Genomic DNA, 25832 nt, shown 5'->3' on the forward strand with positions numbered 1-25832 from the left:
CACAACAGGCTGACTCTGCAACAAGCAGCAGGGTGCATACAGAGGAATTCAATTGTTTGAGTCTTCATTATTTGATCAAAACTAAAACTGATTGGGGTAACAAGTTAAAAGGATACTGTCAGATCAGTTTAGACCCAAGATTTAGGATTCTTGAAATTAAGTTTACATAAAAAGACTACCATCAAAAGAAATATTGCAACTTGTAAAAAAAATTCAGTCGAAAGTTTATTGTACTTTCCATCACCATCACATTCCAAAGGTTGCAGCATCCTGCCAACGTATATAAACTATAAAGTAAAAAGAACAGGATACTTGTGGCACCTTAGAGACTAACAAATATATTTGAGCATAAGCTTTCGTGGGCTACAGCCCACTTCTTCGGATGCATGGAATGGAACCTATATTGAGGAGATATAGATACACATACAGAGAGCAGGAAAAGGTGGGAGTTGCCCTACCAACTCTAAGAGGCCAATTAAGTAAGGGGGGGGGGAACCCTTTTGAAGTGATAATCAAGATAGCCCAGATGCTCTCATTATCTGCAGTGATTCAGAATGTAAAGGACCCATTATAATTTGTAGTTGTGTCATTGTTTAATTAGGAAGCTTTGAATGCTGGAGTGCATGAATGTGCTGCAAGTCACAGTACAGTCCATACTGGGCTATCTTGATTATCACTTCAAAAGTTTTTTTTTCCCTTACTTAATTGGCCTCTTAGAGTTGGTAGGGCAACTCCCACCTTTTCATGCTCTCTGTATGTGTATATCTATCTCCTCAATATATGTTCCATTCCATGCATCCGAAGAAGTGGGCTGTAGCCCACGAAAGCTTATGCTCAAATATATTTGTTAGTCTCTAAGGTGCCACAAGGACTCCTGTTCTTTTTGCGGATACAGAGTAACACGGCTGCTACTCTGAAACCTATAAAGTAAAACTGATTCAAACCAAAATGGATTAGTCTGTTTTCATCTTCCAAACTGAATATAGCAAACAATATCAATGAAGACTAGTACTTTACATTTTAAAAATGCTTCCAATTTGAATAGTCTAAGGTGTTATTTGTAACACAGCTAAGGAAACCTGTTTAAGAATATATGAATTTTCACCTGACAGTGTCACTTTAAAAGACAAAACAGAGGAGACGGTGAGAATGGATACATTATATATCCATCTAGTAGTCAATCATCAGATGCATCAACTTGTGTATGTTGTCCTATTAATATTAATATTTTTATTCCATTTGAAAGCATTTCACAGCTAGTAAAAGTGACAGAACAGCAGCATATCATGGATATACAGGTCATCTTAACCTGTTTGTGTTTTTGTACAGACTTATTTAAAATAAAACAAAACCACCCAGCAGAAAATTTTGACTTTGTTTCCTATAGCCATCTGTTGATAAGATGCAGTTTTAACTGCTGTCTGGGACGGTGTTTTAGGGATTGGAGAAAGGCTGGAGGAGCTTATCACAATAAACAATCAGTACAATGAGAGGTCTGAGGAATAAAAATACAAATATTTTCAATGTTACAAACAATAGCCAAGATAGTTGACTCCAAGACTTACTGTCTTTTGGCAAAACTGTCATGCTGATGCCAGGATCACTAAGTTTGATAAACGGAAGGTTTCCAGACTTCCTATCTTCTTCTCTGATAAGTAAGATATTTTTTGCACATACATTCCCATGAACCAGGCTTTTATCTTCCTAATAAAGATAAATACATTTTTATGTAAATACACAGGTAAAATCCAGAAGGCATTTAAAAGAAAATGTTAGTCTAGGAAATTAACTGAATCACATATTGCAGGCAGGAATAAAATGACACAGCTAATTCCTCTCCTACTCGTTAGAAAATTTAAATATTGGTTAAATTATGTCCATTATCTATCTAGATTTAAAATGTGGATAGCTTTAATATTTGTTCTACAGCTAGGCAGACATCAAATAAGGCCTGAAGTATATTAGTCATTTGAAAAAGGCAGCAGCTTTTACTGGTGTTAGCTATTAACACTGTTAGAAGGTAATTTATACTGAGCATAGGAAAATGAAGGGGGAAATGGTAGGCATAATTCCTGGAAGAAGTTACTTTTAAGTTGGAATTTCCAAGGAGGAGAGAGGGGACCATTTGGCAAACAAAACAGGACAAAATAAGAGCTATTTATGGAGTAGCATGAGAGAAGGAATGACACCAACACGGTAACAGAGAAGTAAAGGATACAGTCCGGGGAGAAGATTTAGAGGAGGGTAGGGAGAAGGCAGAAGAATAGTGGGACACAAGAGGAGAGATTAAGAAGGAGAAAAATGATGTAGAGCATTGAAGGGGCTTGCAAAGTTCTGTCCTTGCACACAGGCACTAACCTCCTTGACTGAAATGGGAGCAGCCTGCGTGTATCTGAGAGCAGAATTTGGCCTAGAATCTTGTAAGTGGCTAACTCTCAGATGGGACTAATTCTGTCCCCTCTTCTGCTTTCAGGTCCCTTTTAACTTCAGTGGGAATCACAGCCCTTAATTATGGGCAGGGCTGGTAGCACCCTCCATTAGGTTGCTACCTCCCTCTCAAGGTTGCCCAACACCTCCCATTATAAGGTCCTATGCCCAGTTGCTTATAACTTTATGAAACTTTGCCTGTCAGGGGTGAAATTTTTCATGCTTGATGTCTGCCTCAGGCTCAGTTTTCATGGAAAATTTCAGCCAGAATGGTTCAGTTGTTTTTCAGAAGGATAAGAAAACATACATTACTTTGCTCAAGTTAAAAAATTAAGACCTTTCACCTGAAATGCTCTACTGCCTCTGTGCTTTGGAGCAGGGACTTGAAATTTGGCAGGGGTGGCATGTGTGTCAGAGATGTATGTACCTTTTGCCATCCTCATGAAAATCCACCCAAATTTGCCCAAGTTATAAGTCTTTGAAAAAAATCGCAGTTTGCACATGCAGTAAAGATTTCTTCAACATTAACAGTTAAAATCTCCACAAACTGCATCCTCACTGAGCATGCTGGAGCCTCTCACAGCTCCTGGTGCCGACTAACTGTGCATGCACCATCCCCACAGATTAGCTAAGCATGCTCCGGCTCAGGGCTATGAAGGCTCAGAAGGACTTTCCCTGTAACTGCTACTCTGATCCGTGATGGGCCTGGGAGCTAGAACTGAGAGCAGGGCCTATCTTTCCTATGCCTCAATGACCCTCCCTGCTGGCACCCAGGCAGCACAGAGGGGGAAGTCATCTGAATTGGGAGGAGAAAGGAGTAGATTGGGACAAGGAGTCTGGTGAGACTGGGACTGGAGGAGAGAAACTGGGACTGGGAGTTGGAGGGGGAAACTCGGATTAGTTGGGCAAGGAGCCTGGGACTGGGTGTGGAGAGCAGAGATTCTGACTCTGAAAGAAAACTCAAAGGAGGAGATGGCTGGGGAAAAAAAGAAAGACTGGGACTGGGATGAGACGCCTGAAGAGTAGGGACTTGGATCGGGAAGGCAAGGAGATTGGGACTGTCAGGGGTGAGAAAGAGAAAGGACTGGGACAGGGACAGGTTGATGGGGATGGGGCAGAAGAAATCAGCTTCGTGGAATGTGCAGAAGTCTGTGCCCACTAGAACACACTCCCCTCCAGAGCCTGGAATGGAACCCAAGACAGCTCAGTCTCACCAGTCTTCTGGTACTGACAAATATCTGTGAAACCCACTATAAAGGTGAGTATCTCATCTCCCTTTAGTGCTGGTTCACACAGAGGATGACAACCTACTAGTAGTAGCAGTCACTCTGTGACCTCAAGTGCCAGATGTCTGTCAGGTAGATATAAAGATTCCAACCCTACTGAGGAACCATATGATGGAATTTCTGTTTTTCCAGTTTGCTTTTAAAAAAAAACAACCCTAGGAAATCATACACAAAAGGCTATACTAGAAGAATATTATTAAGGTTGCAAAGTCAAACACTCAGAAATTAGAAAATACCAGAATTAAGGATACCTGTGCAACTTGAATTCATCTCCCTTATTCATATGCATTATGATATAGTCTTTAATTACATAAACACACACTTTTTTTTCCACAGGTCTCCTGCTTCATTTAGTGACTAGGATGGATCTGCTCTGGGCATGAATCAGGACTTCATGGTAAAGGAGGCTGCTTTTCGTAGGACCTCTGCCCCATTTGTTGCAGAAGTTGGAAGGTGTGTAGTGAATGAGGTAGGGGACTGCAGAAAATAAAGGGAGGGTCTCGTGGTTAAGACAATTGAATGCTGCCCTAGTGGACACTTTTGACCTCTCTCTCTCTGTGCCTCAGCTTCCCAGCCATCAAATGGGGATAAAGATGTTGTGAGGATAAATTAATTAACGTTTGTGACGCACTCAGATACTATACCAATAAGCCAGTGGCAGGCAACCTGCGGCCTGGCTGCTGCTTCCTGCAGCTCCCATTGGCTGGGAACTGTGAACCGCGGCCACTGGGAGCTGTGGGCAGCCGTGCCTGTAGACGGTCAATGTAAACACTGTCTCACGGCCCACCAGCGGATTACCCTGATGGGCTGCATGCGGCCCATGGGCCTCAGGTTGCCCACCACTGCAATAAGTGCTACAGAAAAGCCTATGACAGAATTAATAATGCTGCCTTCAGAGCAGTGCATGAACAGTGTGCAGTAAATTAGGCCTACATCTACAAATTGAACAATAAGGAGAAAACAAAATACTGAATTAGCTGCTCATTAACTGAACACTGTCCATTCTGTGAACTGAATGAGGCATGGATCCTGTGGAAAAAATAGTATGTGATTATGTAATTCAGGGGTAGGCAACCTATGGCACGCATGCCAAAGGCATCACGCGAGCTGATTTTCAGTGGCACTCACACTGCCTGGGTCCTGGCCTCCGGTCAAGGGGGCTCTGCATTTTAGTTTAATTTTAAATGAAGCTTCTTAAACGTTTAAAAAACCTTATTTACTTTACATACAACAATAGTTTAGTTATATATTATAGACTTATAGAAAGAGACCTTCTAAAAACGTATAAATGTATTACTGGCACGTGAAACCTTAAATCATAGTGAATAAATGAAGACTCGGCACAGCACTTCTGAAAGGTTGCCAACCTCTGATGTAATTAAAGACTATCTTCATGTATACTCACAAAGGGGCTGAACTAGGCTGCACAGGCAGCCTTAATTCTGGCATTTCCTAACTTTTGAGTGCTTGACTGCATAATAATGGTCTTTTAATGTAGATCTGTATGTGTTTGTATAATATGTATAGATAATAAACCAAGCATATGAATTTGACCATCAACTAAAAAAGAAAAAAAACGACTTACCAGAAAATGCATAGCCAATGCCAACTGTTTGGCAACTTCCAATTTCCACAAGATATTGATAGAATTTTTGTTCTTTTTCAAATATGTGTCCAAGGATCCGAATCTGACGTACTCCTGCACCAGGATATCTGATTTAAAGTGTTTAAAAAGTAAACAGACTGTTTAATTTTTCATTCTTGTTTTATAAACAGGTCCAATTTTAACACCCCCCCACACACATCTTGTGACAATAAAAGTAATGTGGTTTCAAGTTAGCATCATAATGTATAAGTGTATCAATGTCATATTGCATTAATAAAACAATCATTTCAACTCAACTCAGTCACTTTGCAGTTGTTTACAAACTTCCTTCTTCTTTTTTTAAAATCTAAAGTTTCATCCTGCTGAATTGAAGTGTTGTTGGTTCTGCTATTGAAACACATTCTTTGTTGGAACAACAGAAGTTCCCCTCTGAAAACAAACTGTGCTAACAGCTTATCTTGTGTAGGCACAGCCATAAGAAGAGGCCCTTTCCCCACAGCCTGCCTGTATTAATCTGGCAACACTTGCTTAAACAGTCTTCTAGTCAAGGACCCAGGAAGGAAGCCATATAGCACACCTGCATGGTTGCCACTGTGTCAGTGGTTTATTTTTTTAGAAACAATTAATTTAAAGTGAAGTGAAATGATCCTGAGCTTCTGCTTTCAATTGTATTAAAGTTCCTCATTTGGACTCCAAACACAATGAAACCTATTATAACCACAGTGTGTTTCCTGCTTTATAATGCAAAAACTGGCTTGCAACTTAGTCTTTTAGAGAACATGCAGTGCTTTCAGAACTATACAAAATAAATTTTACTCAGATCTGTAGCAGACTTATCTGAATTAAATGTAGTTGTTGCTAACATAAGGGACTGGCCTCCTCCCAGTAGACTAAGGAAGTTACATATGTAAATCTCCCATATCTTTAGAAGTAGATAAACTACAGAGTCTAATTATGAGTTTAAAGATGAATTACTATACTTATAAACAAGCTATCTGAAGATAAAATTCCCTACTGATATAGTACATTATACAACCATTGAAGTGTCTGTGCTAACACCACCACAAGTGAACTGGGAAATCAAGGAGAATATTTACTGAATATTAAGATACAGCTACCAGAATGCTATACCCGGGGTGCTCAGAAGTATAACAATACATATGTAAAATTATGTTACAAAATGTGAAAGCTAATCACAAAAATCCCAGAAGGTTTCTACTTCTATTTTCCAAGGACAAGTACACTTAAAGAAGACAGATCATGTAAAACATTTATGTTTTAAGTAGAGGCCTAATAGTAAAAAGGGACGTAGGGTGTGTTATCAGAGCAATACAACTAGGTAAAGTGGGGTCTACCAATCCTCACCCTCTTGCAAGAAAACCTGCTTCTGTTCTTAAGAACTTTAGAGAAAAACGTGTATATGGAGATGTTTTAAACTTTTGTTTATTTCTTAAACGTTGAAATGGCAAACATCTTTGTGAAACGTATTCTTACAGATATGTTAGATAAATGCAAAGCTCTTAATACAGTTTCTAATGTCATTGCTATGAAAATGGTAAAAAGCTTTATGTATTAGCATGGAACCTAATGACCTTGCTAAAGTAATGTAAAAAGCCAGTTAAGTACAGAATATTTATATTATAGGGGAATTAATTACTGGCAGTGGCAAACCCTCAACCAACTTCAGAAGACCAGAATAATCTTTCCAAAGTCAACAACTTTTAATTATTTAAGCTCAAGACTTTGTAAGAGTTATTTAAATTTAAGAAGACTGTTCTGACAACTAAAAACTTTTCTATTATTAAAAAAAAAAGGAAAAAAAAAAGAAAAAAAAAGAGTATATGGACTTCTTGAAAAACAGAATTTAATTTCCTGTTAAACTCTAAACAAAACTGAAAGACACTCACAGAAAATGGACTGAATAAAAAGAGTTAAAACTAATTTTAAAAGTTATTTGGAATAGATCTTTCCTGTCCCAGGAAGCACAAAGGCAGGAAGAAATGCTGCATATTCATTAGGCAGACTGCACATTCGGGAGCTGAAGGTGTCACCTAACTTCAACCCCCAAGGTATGAAGCCAACTAAAGAGCAATAGCAACCAATTTTGAATCTAAACAAGCCTGAAAGAGGAGCATTTTCCTATAATGTCATGAAAATTGGAAGGAGAAGGGTATACAAACTCTGAAGTGAGCACGCTTTCCGTCACATGTATCCTTGGCTATCCTGCTCAAAATAGCAAGCTGCCACAGACAGAGAAGACTCAAGAATAAACCAATCCAAAGATATCTCCCCCGAGCCTTCAACATCGACTGGTGAGAGAAAGTTAACTAAGACTCTACAGGATCTTGTAATAATTTTATTGGGATATGAAAATACTGGTGTAACTTAAATTACTGTTTCTCCTATGCAGTGTAGTTGTAGCCATGTCGGCCCCAGGACATTAGAGAGACAAAGTGGGTGATGTGATATCTTTTATTATTGGTCCAATAAAAGATATTACCTCACCTACCCTGTCTGTTTCTCCTGTTAATCACCAGATGCTTAGACCATGTATTCCTGGACAAGAGACTAATTTTGGGAAACAATATACTTTGGTCTTAACTTATCAAGAGAAAAGCACCCCCCAAAGGTGATTGACTCTCAAGGATTTAATCTCTGTTAAAAACTCTATATGTCTATTTGTGGAGAAGAGTTTGTAATAGAAGTCACTAGTCTACCACGTGTATTCTGTCATTTCTATTGTTTTGTTTAATATTTCTTTTCCTTTCTTTAATAATAAAACAACCATAGTTAGTGATTGTGATTTTTTGCTTGGTCTTGATCATGGTAGTCAGTAAGGTACATACCCCCTACCCCATCCGGTGCGACTAAGTTTTGGGAGTCACATCCCTTAGTTGGCAGTAAGAGAAACAGTAAGAGCTGGCCTACCATTTCTTGTTTCTCTGGACTAAATATTTTAGTAATTATTAAAATAAAATTACTTGACATGCAACAATTTAAAATGATCCCTTTCCACCCCACAAAATGATGTTAAAATAACTTTGAGAATCAAACACAAACATAAGGGCCATTGTTCTCGACCTGTGGAGTCCTGCCCTCCTACATTGCTAAATGGGATAGTGGGTCCCAGTGTAGAAAAGGTTGAGAACCACTGATTTATACTATGTATTTCATGTTGTTTCTCTCATCATGAAAGCTCTAGCCAAGCTGCAAAGCAAGAATAAGGCTTTTTTGAGCAGTCAAGGAAAATATATGGGCATTTACATTTTATGATGCAGATAAGTAGGATTTAGGATCTTAAACAACTTTGCTTACAAAATCATTGCAGATCCCCTTTAACTGAATTCAGGGGACATCTTGCAGAATGTTGAGCTCTTCATTACTCGCATGATCAAACAAAAAAAGGGATTCCGACACTTACTGTTACTATAAAATGTTTTATTTTGTTAAAAAATGGGAATCTCAGAAAGAAAACAATACGATGCTAAAATAACTTAGAAAAGGCACATGAAAAACTAAAACAGAAAACCAAAGTTTATTTAGCAAAACCTGGCCTCTATGCCTATGGTCTGAGTAAAAGGAATGGAGGGTAAAAGATGACCCCAAGATAAGGGATCTAACTGTAATCTGCCTTAAGACAATATACACATACAAAAACAGGAGAACTAGCTCATATAAAAGCCTGGCCTATGAGGGAATACATACATAAAATCTAGAACAACAGTCTGAAGTTGCTTTAAAAATGTTACTAGGGATATGCTACATACTCATATACAGTTCCTAGGATGATTTTTTACTGGAGGAAAGGTAAGAGGGGGGCAGAGTTCTGTTGAAATAAGGGGCCACATTTTCAGAACTGGTTGCCTAAACTACCCCTTCCACAATTGTATTTGTCCCCACAAAACCAGCATTTGGTCATGTGCAAAGGGTAACAGTCAAGACTTTTTGCAGGGCAAATGGTGATTTGCTTGAACTATCAGGCACCTATGCTCACTCACCATTGATCACTATGGACATGCAAATGCTGGTGGACAAATTGTGGAAACCATTTTGTCAGCTGATTCTGAAAAGCTGGGTCTTAAAAGCCTTTGCCAGTCTCTACAGATGTATTAGCAAATCCTTCACAAAAGGTTACACTGCATATTCTCACAAGCTGTTCAAATTTCCTATGATGCTCGCTGATGTCACTTACTCCTGAGTGACAAAAAATTTAAAATTCTGCACCAAAAAATAAAAATGCTGCACACTATAGTTTAAAATTCTGCAAATTTTATTTGTCAAATAAATGTGGAGGCCCCAGAATGGCATTGGGGAGCACAGGCTACTGGCTGCATAGAATTGGGAGTTCACGGTGCAGCTCCCCACCAGGACACGGACTCAGTGGTGAGGCTGCACCCAACCCTGTCACAGCGCAAGAACCAGGCCTGCCCCAGAAACACCCCAGGGCCTTGCCCCTCCATGTGGGAAGCAGGCTCAGCAAGGCAGGATCCAAGTGTGGAGGGGCTTAATAAGGGGAGATCCAGATGTGGGTTGAGAGAGTTCTATGAGGGGTAATCTGGGTGCGGGCGGATCAGTGGGGCATCCGGGTGCGGGGTGGATCTGGATACACAGAAGCTTGTTGGGGGATTCTGGATGCAACGGTAATGGGGCTCTGCAGGGGGTCCAGGTGAAGCTGGTTGGGCCTCAGCATGGGGGGGTCTGGGGAGGGTTATAGAGCTCGGCGGGGGTCTGGGTGTGGGGTCTCTGTGGGGGGTCCAGATGCTGGGGGACTGGGGCTTATGGGGGGGGTTCTGAGTGAAGGGGGGGTGAGGCTTGGCGGGAGGGTCTGGGTATGAGGAGGTCTGGATGCATGGGGGTTAGGCAGATAGGGGAGCAGCTTCCTGTACAGGGATCCCTCCCGCTGCAGCTGAGGAGCAACGGGTGCAGGAAGCAGCTTCCTGCAGCCAGGGGAGAAATCCGGGGGTGGGTCTGACCCCGCCCTGGATGCCATGCAGGGGGAAGAGGAAGCCTCATCCTCCCCAGCCCAGCTGGCACTAGCGTAGAAGCCACCAGCTGGGTCTTCCCCAGTCACGCCTCCTGCCACACAGTGATTTACCTCTCTGCTGGCTGCCCTGAGCACCCAAAACATACTGCTTGGGAGGGTTGCATGACCGCTCTTGTGGCTTCCCTTTGTTTCCCTGTCAGAAAGTCATTTTTCTGCAGGGAAGCAAAGAAATCTGCAGGGGGCATAAATTCTGCACATGCACATTGGCACAGAATTCCCTCAGGAGTAACTGTCACTCTTTCACATGAATGCCTGCTGAGCCACCCCTATACGACTAGGATGCAAACAAATTTTGCAGCAGGCTTTTACACAATATCAAGAACAGAAACTGTAATGAGAGCTGTTTGAAATTATATAAATATAATTGATTTTACTTACTCTCCTCTCCACAGACACATACTCCATAATTTAACACCAAGTGCTTGTAAGAAAGCTGGCTCATCATGCTTGCTGCCTCAAAGAAAGACTGCAAGTGCAAAGCAGAGAGAATGATAATCAGTGAAGAAAATGTTAAATTATTTGGAATTAAACCCACCCACATTTTCACATTGCTTTAATTCCTAACTTACTGCAAGAATATTGCATAACTGATTCCATCTTGTTGGCTTGTGCAGTGACTTTTTTTAGTAACTGTTTTATCCACAGTGCATACATGGTTTAGTCAGCAATCTAATTTCTTGGTGATAGGAAAAACATCGGTGGACAAGAATGCTTTATACATATAGAAAGCGAGCAGCGCTCATAGGGAATCTCTTTTAACCTATGGCAGATATCTGAACGCTACAAAAAGATGGCCATAAACAACAAATGAAAGGTGGTTAACTGCTCAAAAATTTTGAACTAGAGTATTTCATTGTATTTGCATGTAGTGTATTGGATCAAAGGTGAAATCTGAGGCCAAATTCTCTCCCTGGATCTGGCCCCTTTCTGCTGCTCAGGAGGTGCAAAGGACCCTAACACTGGCTATATTTGGCCAGCTGAGAATTCTTCCCAGGTGTGGGGGGGTGAAGCTCTCAGAATGTGTGATGCCATGACAGCTGGCTCCTGCACCAGTCCCCCTGGTCCAAAGTGTAGAGTACCAGGGGTAGAAGTGGGCAAAGCTGGAACACCGCTGCATTCTGGCATTTCTCAGCACGTGGATGGATGTGGCCCCTTGGGAACCACTGTTAGATGGTGTAGGTTAGTTACAGCAGTCCCTAGGCCACAGCTTGAAGTGCAGCTGTGCAAGACAGAGAATAAAAAAGCCTTAAACTGGCTTCCTGACAGCCTACTCACCTCTTCTTCACAAAATTATGCTTGGTGCAGGAAAGAATCTGGCTCTGGATTAAACTGAACTGTAATCATCTACCATATAACACCATCTTAAATTGTTCATGGTAACAAAGAACAGTAATTGTTTACAGACAACAATCAACAAACATATTACTCAAAAAACCAGACAAACCTCAGAGTAATTTCTGTGCACTTTATCCAGCACTTTTAAGACGACTTCAGTTTGATGGAGCTCGCCATAGTCTCCCACTTCTTTCCTTATACCTTTGAAAATCTTAGTAAAGGTGCCCTGCCCAAGGCTCTCATTCTAAAATATAAAAAAGGTAGGGGTAACAGGGAAGGAGCAGTCAGACAACCTTCTCTGTCAATTCTGATCACTTAAAGTTCTCTATAAATAATGCACGTAGAAAACTTTTAAAGCTAATACAATCAGTTCAAGAGTCAAATGACCGGGAGTGAGGAATAACTATACTGGAAAGAGTTTAACCTAAATATTGGATTAGATGAAGGTTTCCCCACCCGCCTTTGACTGTTTGGGGACCTCTGGGGACAGGTGGTTGCAAGAACCCATAGGGAAGGAAACTGAAGGCTGGGAGTATAAAGAATTTGGGCCTCTGCAGGTGGAGAAAACAGTGGGTGATGCAATAAAAAGTAAAGACATTTTTATAAGAACAAAAACTTTGTTTATTATTAAGGGGACACCCAAATTTAGAACTTTTTTTTTAATTGTCACTAAAGAACTACTGTAGCGAAATGTCTTGCTGCAATTAAGTCTATTTTAAATTGCATACAAACAGGGACTAGATTTTCAGAACTCTGTGTGCAACTGGTCCATGAAAATGGCCAGCTGGGTGCAACTGGTGAACTTACAAATATCAAGTCCTCATTCCGGATTTTGTGAAAGACCATTTGGTTGACATTATTGTGTCTCTGCAATGTGGGCGATGTAGGTACATCAGAAATACCATTGCTCCTGAATACTAGAAGATTTGACTTATCTGGGGGGGAGGGGAAGAAGGTGGGAGTGGAAGGAAAAAAAACAAACACAAAAAACAGAAAACATCTCTGTTAAAGACTTATCAAAATGTTGCTTCAACAGAATTATTAATTTAAGGTGTAAATCTACTGTGATAAGAAGTTTAATCTGGATACCATAGCAGGGAGAGAACAATTTGTTTAATAAATAACACAGTATTACAGGACTTAAACAAATGTCAAACCTGGATCTTTCTGACTAGAGATAACATTCTGGTTCTCTCTCTTCTTTCTCTCCTAATTATTAAAGTTTTGGAAGCACTCTTATTTTTGACAAGTACAGCATTACAATGCTGAAAACATTCCACACTGCTTTTCATGGTACATCACGTGTATTTTAGAATAAGAAATGACAAATTTAGCAGCGCTTTCATGATACAAACCTGTAGCTAAATACTTGATCAGATAAGAAATGCTGTTAAATGCAACCTTTCAATCATTAAGAGGCCAGTTTTATTTTCAGCCGGGACAGCTGCAAGCTGGGATGGTCATGCTTTGTGGAAGGGGATCACAGCATTGTGAGTAACTTCTTACAAACCAAAGCAAATCCAAGCTGACACTAACCCTGAAATCTCAATGACTAAGGAGACGAAAATGTCTGTTGGGCAAATATATTGATCTGCTAATTTTTCTTTCAAAAAATCAATTAACCCAAAAATAATTAGACATGTTTGTGTTTATAAGTCTTACCTTTTGGTTTTGGAGGGCAGCATTTGGTAAACTGGAAAATGATGTTGTCTGAACGGACCGTTTCTGTCTGATAGCAATTCAACAGATCCTTAAGGTTACCAAAACTTCTCTTCGTTCCACTAAGATTATACTCTCCAGTCTCATTTTTTGTTATTAAGCAGTGCTTATACTCAGCGACACCATCCCGCTGTAGAGATTTTTAATTAGAAAAGGAAAGACCAACACATACAATTTAAAAATGTAAACAATTTATGTACACTCAATTTATTTAAAAAAAAAAAAGAAAAATTCTCAAGTAACATGTTACTGTCATTTGATATTTTAATCCCAGTATCTAGTAAAATGAGAAGGCACTGATAAGGCTAGTAAGGGACTACTTCTATCACTGCAAGTGTTGATTAGCATTTTGACATTAGCTATCAGGACTGCAACCAAGAGATTTAAAAGCAAACAGAGTGAATGGACCCAGTTATAAGTGAGCCCTTCATTGCTACTAACATAAGTTACATCATGCAACAAAAGTGATGAGGTGGAAATGTAATGTTGCAAGAACCCTCACATCTTCAGTGCGCAAACAGAAAACTTATTAGCAATGGTGAAATGTATTTTGTAGTGCTGTGCACTGATGCAGGTATGGTTCTTATGACAGGCACCTTACAAAAACCTAGGCTACATTCCTATTTTTGTTGTCTACAGCTAGTTCTAACTCCAAGCTGAAACTTGGCACACAGTCTCAACACACAGCACATTTCTTAAAGTCAAACTTTAAAATGTCCAGTTGTCCATTTCTAATTTATAGAAACTCCTATACTGCTGCCACATGCCCTTTCTTTACAACACTGTGGAACACATACCAATGAATACCAAACCACAGCAGCTCTCTGTTTGCTTAGAAAAACTAAAGCAAGAAATGATACAAAATTGCTCTGAATGGCAGAAGATCTTACCAGATCAGCTAAAAGAAACTCTCTTTCACACGCAGCTTTCCTTTCTGAAAGAAAAGTCTAAATATGCTCAGTGAATGAGCAGTGCAATTCTACAAAACATTTCTTTCTCCACTGATTATATTTCTCTGAGGTGGCAAAGATTCCTATGTTTCTAAGACAGTAGTTGATACTTTTCCATCTAGGCAGCAGCATTGTTGTGGTGTCATCTGCTGAAATGTGCACAGCTTTGAAGGTATGTGTTACAGTAGCTAACTAACTGCTGCAAGCCAGTAGGAAAGCTCACACACTATTTTTTGGTATACCTCACCAAAGAAGAAGCTACTGTTTTTTTATATTTTTGAAATGTTGGTAGAAGAGGCCGATGTACTGATAATTTTGTGATTTAAAAGGATATTTTCATATAAACCAAAACAAACCAGACTATATAGCAATAAATAGCATGTAAATAAAACAAGTATTGTGAACCGCAATGACATTAATGAATAGGAGAATACATAGCTCATGTAACAGAAGATACAAACTCAACGATTTACTATACGTAAATGAAAAATAAATCATGCAGCAGTGCTCTCTGCTTTAGTGCAATACTGGCTACAGTTACTGCTCAGTGCAGTACACTGACCTCTATGGCAAAGGTGAGGAAGTATTTCTTAAAATCTTTAGGACTGCAACGAAGAACATAATAGCCAGTCTGATTGCCTGCTTTCCTCAGTTTATTGGTAGCAAAGTCCATGCTATAATAAAAAGAAAAAATGTTTACTCTTGTACAATTTCAGAAAGCAAAACAGCAGAGATTCTGAGCAACGACACCATTATTAGAAAGCATTAATTAGGTCGAAAGTGGGTATCTAATAGAAGGACTGTATCTATCTATGTGCTATGGTGTTTGCTTTTTAAAACACTAGGGCTTTGTTCTGTTAGCAACAGTATTATATGCAAGTAAGGAAACATGCCTATCAAGGACAAGCAGCTCACAGGAGAAAGAAAAACTGGTTAAAAAAAAATGTACTGAATCATCCATCAATGGAAACTGATTTTTCCTGGGAAATCAAGTAACTATATAGCATCTTTGCTATGGATTATCTAACTGTCCATGTCTTGTTCGAGGGACTATGAATAAGGCTAAGATTTTGTCACATAAGTCACAGATTCCATGACTTCCAGGGACTTCTGTGACTTGTGCTCGTGGTGCCTGAGAGCTGCAGGGTCCCCTCGCCACCTGTGGCAGCTGGGAACTGTGGGGGCCCCGAGCTCAGTCACAGTAGGTGGGAGGGGGCACAGCTTCCCGCTGCTGTGAGCAGCGAGGCCCCCAGAAGCTTTCAGCTGCTGCGGGCAATGGGGGTGCCCTGGAGCTCAGCGCCATTGGTGGTGGGGGGACCCCACACCTCCAAGCTGGGGCCCTCCAAGGTGGTGTGGCTCCCCATTTTCTCATGCGTGCTTTTAGTAAAAGTCACGGATAGGTCACAGGCTTCCGTAAATTTTTCTTTATTGCCCGTGACCTGTCCGTGACAAAATATTAGCCTTAGTTATGAATGGCATTGCTTGAGAGGGTCTAGGCCTAGCACATAATTCAATGCGGTCCTAAAAAGTCAACTTTAACATCTGACTCTATTGTTCAAATTTGCAAGTTTCCCTCCCCATGTCCAAAAAGTAAACAGAAGGAGCTTAATATATTGGGACAGGCTTCACCCATGTCTTTTGGAAGATGTAGATCACTCCCTCTCTTCCTCTCATGTTAATGAAAAATTTCCAGAAATATTCCTGATTTAACTAGGTGGCAGACTAATTTTTTATTATTTAAATATGTATACCAAGTACACTGGTTCTCTTGCTTAAACTATGGGAAAAAAAATCAAATGCAGTATATTCTGCTTACTTACATTCTGGTTGGCCATATCCTGAGCTCAAACAATAACAGTACTGTATGAAACGTTACAATCAATAAAGGTACCAAACTGTTTCTCTAAAGAACTGGAGAAACTGAACTAAGAGACAACAGCTGTACAAAAAACAATTTGATAAATTTACTAGCTAGCAATTTTCTGTGTTCCCCTCAATGATTGAAGACACGGGTATCTGAATTTGCCTTTTTTCCCTTGCAACTTAGATTCTAGTTCTGCTAGATCTTTTAGTGAAAATACTATGAGAGCCTCCGTTTATGACATCATACACCGTTGCCATAGTAATGACTACAATGTCCTAAATTCAGCATTATGTCTTTGTTGCATGACTGAGTTGGAGTTAAAAATGAACTCTGAGTGGAGGAAATATATTTTAAATTCATCTGTATTCATTCTTATGATTTACAAAAAAGAATTCAAGCATGAAACAAATCACAAAAGGTATCATCCTACTCTCACTCTGCAGGTTTTCCCAGTAATCACAATAGGAGTTTCATATGGAGTTTCCTCCAACCCAGTCATGCAACAAAGACATAAAGGGGTAGTATAAGTGCAATGGTGTTACAAAACGTGACATCCCTCATCAGAAAAGAAGTGCACCTTCCCTTATAAAGTCTACTCCCGGGGGAATTCTGTGCCAAAAAATTCAAAATTCTGCACACAATATTTTAAAATTCTGCACATTTTATTTGCCTGTTTCAATTCTTTTGGTAATTTATTTCAAAATACCTGTCAGCAAGTATGTCTGTAACAGTACAGACACACAAAAATTCCCCCAGGAGTAGAGTTTTAAAAGAAATCCCTACGACAACCCAGTTTCTGTTTCACTGCCTCCCTTCCCCAGAGCCCAGCCGGGGTGCCAGACACCCACAACCCCTCCCCCCAAATCCAGCCACGGGGCCCCCTGCAGCCAATACACCCGACCCCTTCCCCCCGGCAGTGTCTTCTATGTGAGAGCTGGGCATTGCTGGATCCAGCTTCCCCTAGTGGCGGCCAGCAACACTGCAGCCAATTTCAAGGCGGGCGGGGGAGAGAGAAATCTATTAATGTCCGCAAAAATCTGCATTGCACAGTGGCGCAGAATTCCCCCAGAAACAAAACTCAAGGGGAACACCTCCCCCCCCAAAAAAAATGTTTTGCCAAAGGAAAATTTGAAAAAAACACCCACCAAAAACCTATTTTTTCTATAAATACACATTCTAGTAAGTATGCTTATGTTTCACCCTTGCTGAAGCTCATCTTTCAAGACTCACTAAAAGTGCCTAGTCATATTAATATAAGAGCACTGCTTACGAAATTGGTCCATGGCAGTTGCTTTGGATATTTTCAAGCACTGCTGGTGGTGCTACTTCTTTACAGAGGTAATGGTGAGCATCTGCAGTTAATCTATAATATCCATCAATTAACGATACAAAAGAGAGAGCTTCTCTTAATGAATGAAATTCAGCCTCCTGCAAAAGTTGGGAAGAGAGAGAGAGACAGAGAGAGAGAGATACAAGGTTAATTTATAACAATTAACACAATCCTCGGATAGGTATTTTTTACCTAACACACACACATGCATAGTATAAACAGGCCCAGATAGTGGAACCCTTATTCATATTGATAAGCACTTACATGAGCAATTGACTTCCATTGGAATAACTGTGTATATGCTCAAAAATCGGTGAAATTCATTCTGAGTATTTGGGCTCTATAGATGGGGTGCATTCCCCAAACCAGGGCATAACTAAACTAGTAAAAGGATTAAAAAAAAAAAAAGTCGCCCTCTATCAAAGGGTACGAGGGCAACATTACGTATTCAGCTGCATTCTTTATTTTTGCACTTTGAGCCATCAGATTGTGTTGGGGTTTTGTTTTGTTTTTTTAGTAAGAGCAAAATGAGGTAAAAACCAAAAGGTTTCTTCTAATCTCTTCTTTCCATAATTTGCAGGCTCTCTGATCTTGAAAGGTCTACTACTATCACTTTCTGCTTGTTTGTCTACCACAATACTAGTTACTTATGATTTATAGTATTACTTTTTAATACCAACTGTCTGAAGCATCTATTATTCTTAACAGTGTTCTCATCACTAGCAACGCATACATCAACTGAAAGGACAACATTCCTGCAGTAAGTCCTAGATTTGGATGCATCTGTTTTTAAAAAAAAAACCAGGAGTACTTGTGGCACCTTAAAGACTAACAAATTTATTTTAGCATGAGCAAGAAGTGAGCTTTAGCTCGCATATACAAATGATATGAGCTTTAGCTCACTTCTTGCTCATGCTAAAATAAATTTGTTAGTCTTTAAGGTGCCACAAGTACTCCTGGTTTTTTTTTTTTGCGGATACAGACTAACACGGCTGCTACTCTGAAATCTGTTTTTAAAATCATTTGTATATGCGAGCTGGATGCCATGGGCCTGATTCACCATGTTATGTGCCAATGCACATCTACTGCCACATCAGCCTCAATGGTTCTCCCTGTGGGTGAGGGGCGAAGGCTGGAATAAATTAGCCCTTCTCTTGGATGTTGATAATTCTTAAGAGTAGTTTATTTAAAATTCTGACAAGGTACACTTCAGTGGTTCTCTTAAGCAACACACACAGACACAGACACACCTCTCTCTCTCGCTTCCACCAGAGCAGTGATGCTTATTGTGCTAGCTCCTGGTCACCTGCACATCTCCAAACAACAGTAAACTCAATATTTCCCCTATAGAGAAGAGAACAGCTCTCCCCCTAGGAGAAACTTTTTTCTCTGCTGCCTCCAACCCTCCTTCCCCTCTAGTTCCCCAGAAGAGGTTTTTAAAGGTCATTGGCAGCCCTTAATTGGGCTCAGAGATCCCTAATTAACCTGAGGTAAACCCTTTTCAGATCCTAGGAAACAGGACTTTAACCATTCTTAGGCTGATATACCTGCCTTCAACCACCCTCTGAGAGTGGTCAGGTCTGACTTTGTCACATATGCCCCCCAGCTGAACATTATGGGGTTGGACTGCATGCCTGATTTCTGCCCTATGCTGCACTGTGAAGCAGAACGGTTGTAGTGACAGAAACTATCTTGTTAGTATTGCATTTTTTCTTCTTTTTTCTGCATTCACTTCAGGGGAGCATGGCCTGTAACACGCATAAACCTCCATCCAAGCAGATAATACCAGAGGGCTTCCATGACCCATTTTACCATGAGGCATTCCTTCTCCACTATGGCAAACTTCTGTTCTCTGGGGAGAAAAGTCTTCTATTGAGACACAAAACTGGGTGGTCTTCCTCTGTAACCGTGAGAGAAACTATGGCTCCTAACCCTACTTCGGAGGCATCTATTTGTAGTACAAACTCCTTCTGGAAGTCTGGGGCTACTAGCACTGGACTGCTGCAGAGGGCTATTCTCAGATCCACAGAAGCTTCTTTGGCTGCACAGGTTCATTTCACCATGTCTGGACTTCTGGCCTTTATGAAATCTGTCAAATAGTATGCCCTGGTGGTGAAGTGGGGAATGAACTGTCTGTAACACCCAACTATCCCCAGAAATGCTCTGCCCTGTTTCTTCTTGATTATCCAAGGCCCACTTTGTATTGCCTGTAACTTGTTCAACTAGGGTTTCACTACACCTCTCCCCAGGATGTACCAGAGATATTTGGCTTCCATTAGCCCTACTGCATATTTGGAGAGGATAGCAGTGAGACCCACTTTCCTCAGAGTATGCAGTATTGCGTCTACTTTTTCTAGGTGCATCCCCCAGTCTTGGGTGTATATGATCACATCATCCAAGTAGGTAGTTGCATACCTGGCATGTGGACATAATAGCTATCAGTAAGTCACTGGAAATTTTCTGGAGCCCCCTGTAATCCAAAATGGAGGATAATGTACTGCTACAAGCTCTGTGGCATAGAAAAGGTAGCCTCTTCTCCTTGGCCACTCTGCCAGAGGGATTTGCCCATACCCTTTGGTCAGGTCAAGGGTAGACAAGAATCTTGCTTTTCCCATCTGGTCAATTAGCTGATCTATCTGAGGTATAGGGTAGGCATTGAACTGGGACACCTCATTTAATTTTCAAAAGTCATTGAAGAACCTCATGGTACCATTTGGTTTAGGAACCAGAACAGTTAGGCTGGTCCATTCACTATGGGACTCTTCAGTGATTCCCAACTCCAGCATCCTTTTAATTTCTGTATTGATCTCTTTCCTTTTAGCCTCAGGGATCCAGTATGGTTTAACTTTCTCATTTATTCCTGGATCTGGGATGATGAGCTCCCACAGTTTTGCCTGGCTTCTCTGAGAACACATCATGGCTTCACTCCATCACCTTGATGACCTCTGTCTTGCCAGGGCTCTCACAGGTTGATGTGGTAGATCTGTTCCTGCTTTCAGAGATCAGGTTGTTGAACCTTATAGTTAACCTCTGCAATGGCCTGTTACTTCATATAGCCTCTGCCATTTGACCAAGGGCTTGTTTTCTGTTGGGGGTCCCATCACCATTACCCAATCCCCAGTCTGGAATTTCAGAACTCTTGTTTGTCGATTATAACAGGCCTGTTGGGCCGCTTGTGCTTTTTCCATGTGTTCTCACACTATTGGGGTGACTTGGGTTATTCTGTCCCGCATGTGCGTCACATGTTCAATGATGCTCATTTCTTGGCGAGGCTGTTCCTCCCGGTGCTCCTTGTCAATGTCCAATATGCCATGGGGTGGCAACAACTCGGCAACTTGAAGGGGGAAATCCCTATGGAAGGCTGGGGAACCTCCATTATAACAAGATTCCAGTAGGGTAGCAAGGTATCCCAATTTTTCCAATCTCAATTCACTATTTTCCGTATCATGCTCTTCAGTGTTCTGTTTAAGCGTTTGACCAAGCCATTAGTTTGTAGGGCCCGTATTTGAAGCAGCACACACAAGTCCTTCATCAACTCTGCCATGAAAGGAGTCCCTTCATCTGTCAGAATCTCCTTGAGTATCATAGAATCATAGAATTCAAGATCAGAAGGGACCATTATGATCATCTAGTCTGACCTCCTGCAAGATGCAGGCCACATAAGCCGATCTAAGTACTCCTATCTGAGAGGATATTTGGATTAGCTATCATCTTGGACACTGTGCTTCCCAGGGGTATGGCTTCTGGATACCAGGCAGCAAAGTCCAGCACAAGCAGCACACTCTGATGAGCTTGGGCTGATTTTTCCAGCAGGCCTATCAGACCCATCACTGTCCTTTCAAATGGGACTTAGATAACTGGTAGGGGCACTGAAGGGACCATTAATGAGGTTGTGGGCTGTGCAACTGGCATTCAGGGCAGGAAGCACAATAGTGTCAAACCTGCATATAGATTGTTGGCCAAAAGAATCTTCAAAGGATTCTATCTAGTGTTTTATTCACTGCCAAATGTTCCCCGACCGAATGACAATGGGCTATGTCGAATAATGCCTTTTTGTGTCCTTGGAGTACTAGAAACTGTTTCAGTTCTTGCTCCTGTAGTTAGAGTATTCTATACAATAGGTCCTTTTTTAAAATCACGAAGTAAGGCCCTGGATCTTTGGTTTTCCCCTCTGCTGGTACCTCATTTACCTAAACTACTAGTTTTCTAATATTCTGGTATAGGAGATCAAGCGTCTGAAATGTCCAAATTCAGTTTTACCCTGAGGGTTGGTCTCTGTGGAACATGTCTCAACCTCAGGTTCGGTAACTGAGTTGTCTCCCTGCCTGCTGGATGAGACTGCTTACCCAGAAGCACCACCTTCTGATTCTGGGCCAATATCTTGGTCCCCAGACTTCAGTCTGCCCATCTTTCTCCCATAGTCTTCTGGGACTTTGAAAACAAGTCCAGAGCTAATTCAGAGAAGATGGGAAGCGGGCTATTTACTGGAGTCATGATATCAGACATGGGGTTATTACTTTCCCCCATTCCTTTCACTGGGAGTAAATTTCCGAACCCTGGGAAATCTTGTCTTATGAGCACATGGTATGGAAGTTTAGAGATTACAGCCACCACCCGCCTTGTTGTGCTTCCCTGAATCTCTATTTGTACAGGAATGGCCATTTAATAATTAACTTTTCCATGCATGCAGGTTATTCCCCTGCTTTTCAGACAGTTCATTCTACCCCATCAGTTTCCCAGAGACCAGTGTGACTTCACTTCCGGAGTCTATTAAAGCAACGGTCTCTACACCATTCAACTTTAACTCCACATAGATATACGTGGCAGTTCAAGCTATTCCTGCAGGACTGATTAAGCACAGTCTCTCACTGTTCCACCAAGTTGCAATGCATGGGCTCCTCACTGTTAGGACATTGAGCTGCTCTATGTTCTAGCTCCCCCACAAGCATAACATTTATACATAGCCCTTGATATCTCCCTATTCTATGGTCTATTAGGCCTTACCCTATGGCCTTCTCTCCCCGGTTCCCCAGGTCCTTTCCCAGCCTCAGGTTGCACTTCAGCATCCCTCCTCCCCCATATAGTCATACCCAAACTTTCAGAGGTACAGGCCTTTGGGACTGGCACATCTCTTCTCTGGCAGTCCTAGAAAGCTGTCTGGCCATTAAATGTCTCTCTACAAAGGCAACCAAATCATTGTCGTCAGAAGGGTCATTCTGGTCAACCCACCTTCACAGGCAGTAATCCTTTCAGGAATCTGCCCAAAACCAGGAGTTCTATGATCATTTCCATACTGTTGGTCTCAGGATGCAGCCACTTCTGTGTCAGATGGATCAAGTGGAACAGTTGTGGTCTTGGAGCTCTGTTATCCTGGAACCTCCACATGTGGAATCCCTGGGCCTTTATAGCTGTAGTCACTCTGGATCTTGCCAGGATCTCAGTTTTCAACTGGGCGTAGTGTTTAACAGTTTCTGCTGCCACACAGGAAGGGAGCAAGGATACTGACCTACCGGTCTTGGGGCAAGGCCTCACATAGGTCTGTTCTTTCAAACATGAGAAGATAAACCTCAACATCTCTCTTTGTCATCATCTTTTGTAGGTAACCACTAGCCTTTAAGATAGAGTTCCCTCCTGGTCACCTTCCAGAGTAGTCAGGGCCTTCAGTTGTCTAACTACCTCCTGCAGTGTGCCTTGGTCTTGTATCACCTGATTCATCAGCAGTTGGCTAGTCTCTTGTTGTATTTATATGGATTCCTGCTGATCAGCCATCTGTACTCTGGTACCCTCCTGTTGTGGTGCAGTGGCCTGCACCAGCATCCTTACCACGTTGTCCAATCTCAGGAATGACTTATCTTGCCTTCAGGAGAGTTCGCTGTATATGATCCCACCCGTAACACCACATGTGGCAACACACCTCTATTTTCACATCAGCCTCAGCAGTTATTCCTCTGGTGGGGAGCAGAGGCCTAGAGTAAATCAGTCCTTCTCTACAGTTTATCATTCTTAACAATGGTTTATTCACAGTTTTCACAAGGTAGGCCTAAAGGTTGTCCCAAGTGGTTTTCTTAACAACCTCCCTCACCACCCCCCAACACACACACAAAACCATTTCCTTGCTCCCACCAGAGCACTTCTTATACTGGCTCCTGGCTGTCAGCCCTTCCCCAAGTAGATATTTCCCCTATGAGAAGGAGAACAGCTCTCCTCCTAGAAGAAACCGATCCTCCAACCCTTCTGCAGCTTGTATCTTGTCCCTACTCCCAGCTCTCTTACCAGAAGAGGTTCTAAAGGTCATGGTGGCCCATAACTGGGCTCAGGTGTCCCTAATTAACCTGAGGTAACCTCTTTTCAGCTCACAGGAAAGAGGCTTTAATGGGTTGATATACCTACTTTCAACCACCCTCCTACAGCTGTCAGGTCTGAGTTTGTCATAATCCAATTTCATGAACCCTCTATGCTCTGCCTTTCCCAAGATTCCTCTTTTCTGAGAGAGCTTCACAGGTTTGCTAGGATAATTTCTGGTAAATAAATCCTCTAAAGATAACTCCTCTCCCAATATGGTCCTCTCTCAACAAGGAGAAACTGAAGATGTGAAAATTAACAGTTTTTCCTGGTAGATCTTAGAAAGACAGCAAGAGGAAAGTTGGGGATCTCATATTGAAAATACTTCTTTCCTTATTTTGTGTCAATATGCTCCAATCTATGGACTGTTCCTTCATTTTCCTCCCATTTCAGATGAATCTTAACTACATTATACGCTGTCCTAGACCAACCACATTTCATAAGAGAAAGGGGTTGAACTACCTTAAAAGAAAAGTTGAACATGTTCATTACTGAAGCTGAAAAACAGCAATGAAAGACGTAATGAAAAGAATGTTCTTTAATAACCCAAAAGTGAAAGTGCTGTATTAAAGAACAAATATTCCTCACACATGCACTTTACAGAAAAAGACTATATTAAAAACCATTTGTTTCCATTGGCTAGCTACCAAAAACACAGCTTAATTATCTACAAGTGTAGATTCTATGTGACTACTGAAGAGTAAATTATATCAGATCTAATATAATTCTGAAAAACAGTATCATTTTTAAAGGCAGCATTAAAAACAGAAAATTAATTCATTCTCATTCAAATGCTTTTGCAGGTTTTGGATTTACTTTCTCCAGGAAGGAAGAACCATTTTAGCAGTACATCTATCTTGTGTGCCAACAAGTTGTAGATCTCTGATCACACAGGAAAATGACTGAAACAGGAAATCTGATGTTACACAGATCAGTAATGTGGATCAAGAAAAACCACTACACCAAAAGGTTATCTCATACAGGAAATGGTGTTGCTAATACAATGCTAGGATTAAAAAGATGAACAATTGTGGCTTTTTAGTTCACACACAAATTTTCTTTACAATATATTGTAAATGACTTGTTTACATTGTTAGACTAACACTTTTCAAACGTATGCCTCAGACAATATTTTAAATAACAACAGCTATACTATCAGTTTTGAACCTTTTGTCTAGATGGATGTATATAGTTCTGTATATCTTTTTCCCTTCAGGCTAATCTCAAATCCCAATCCTACAGTTGTGTATGCACGCACACAGATGGACTGCTGTGCCCATGCACAATGAGTTGCAGGACTACGGTCTAGGTTAATAAAAATTACACACATTTAATAATTATTTAGCTGTGCACAACGAAGTTAGAGAATGAACTGCAGATAAAGTGTCACTGTTAGTTTTAAATATCCTTGTTTCAATTTCAGTCTATGCTATGGTGCTTCAAATACATTAGCATCTCTATGTACTGATATAGTGATCACTGTTAAAATCTCAGTTTTTACCTTTTGCCTAATTAACATCTGAGTAATGTTTACCGCATCGTAAGTTTAGTATAATTTTGTGAATACTGCCGTATTCCCACCACATGATCAAACCAATATCAATATAAATCAAACAATAAGAAAAATAAACATACCAGATTCTTGCTGTCCTGCTTATGAATGGTGACAATTCTACTCTCATTGGTGACAATTCTACTCTCACTGGAGCCTTCTTGGTTTGCTTGCTTAATGCTGACATCGATTATATCAGGAAAATCACAGTATGTTTGTAATTCCTGTAATAAATGTTGGTTATGATTAATACTAACACAGTAAGTAGTTTTTCCAATGTATAATTCAAAATTTGAGAATTTCGACAACCCTAGATAAATATTTTCACCACCTTAGGAATGATGATGAATTCAAAACACTGAAGATCAAATAATCAC

At 40.8% G+C, this 25832-nt stretch overlaps 1 protein-coding gene and 1 long non-coding RNA gene across 8 annotated transcripts in view; one reads left to right on the top strand and one right to left on the bottom strand.

Moving 5' to 3' along the window:
- JAK2 (Janus kinase 2) overlaps positions 1 to 25832 on the bottom strand; it is a 135943-nt gene that overhangs the window by 21000 nt on the left and 89111 nt on the right. For 6 of the 7 annotated variants that reach the window (XM_039544437.1, XM_039544439.1, XM_039544438.1 and 3 more), the window contains 9 exons: positions 25539 to 25679; positions 17502 to 17659; positions 14930 to 15041; positions 13361 to 13547; positions 12506 to 12633; positions 11808 to 11942; positions 10742 to 10829; positions 5299 to 5426; positions 1566 to 1704 (listed from right to left, as the gene is read on the bottom strand). In XM_039544437.1, coding sequence (XP_039400371.1) covers positions 1566 to 1704; positions 5299 to 5426; positions 10742 to 10829; positions 11808 to 11942; positions 12506 to 12633; positions 13361 to 13547; positions 14930 to 15041; positions 17502 to 17659; positions 25539 to 25679 — 1216 coding nt within the window. Of the gene's footprint in view, positions 1 to 1565; positions 1705 to 5298; positions 5427 to 10741; positions 10830 to 11807; positions 11943 to 12505; positions 12634 to 13360; positions 13548 to 14929; positions 15042 to 16187; positions 16370 to 17501; positions 17660 to 25538; positions 25680 to 25832 lie in introns of those variants that run through there. The other variant, XM_039544440.1, reaches the window with a different exon arrangement.
- Positions 3601 to 7097, top strand: LOC120408006. Its single transcript, XR_005600365.1, has 3 exons — positions 3601 to 3685; positions 4050 to 4182; positions 6964 to 7097. It is a non-coding gene; the product is annotated as an uncharacterized LOC120408006 (long non-coding RNA).

Source organism: Mauremys reevesii, linkage group 6, assembly GCF_016161935.1.
Source record: "Mauremys reevesii isolate NIE-2019 linkage group 6, ASM1616193v1, whole genome shotgun sequence".
Lineage (NCBI taxonomy): Eukaryota > Metazoa > Chordata > Testudines > Geoemydidae > Mauremys > Mauremys reevesii.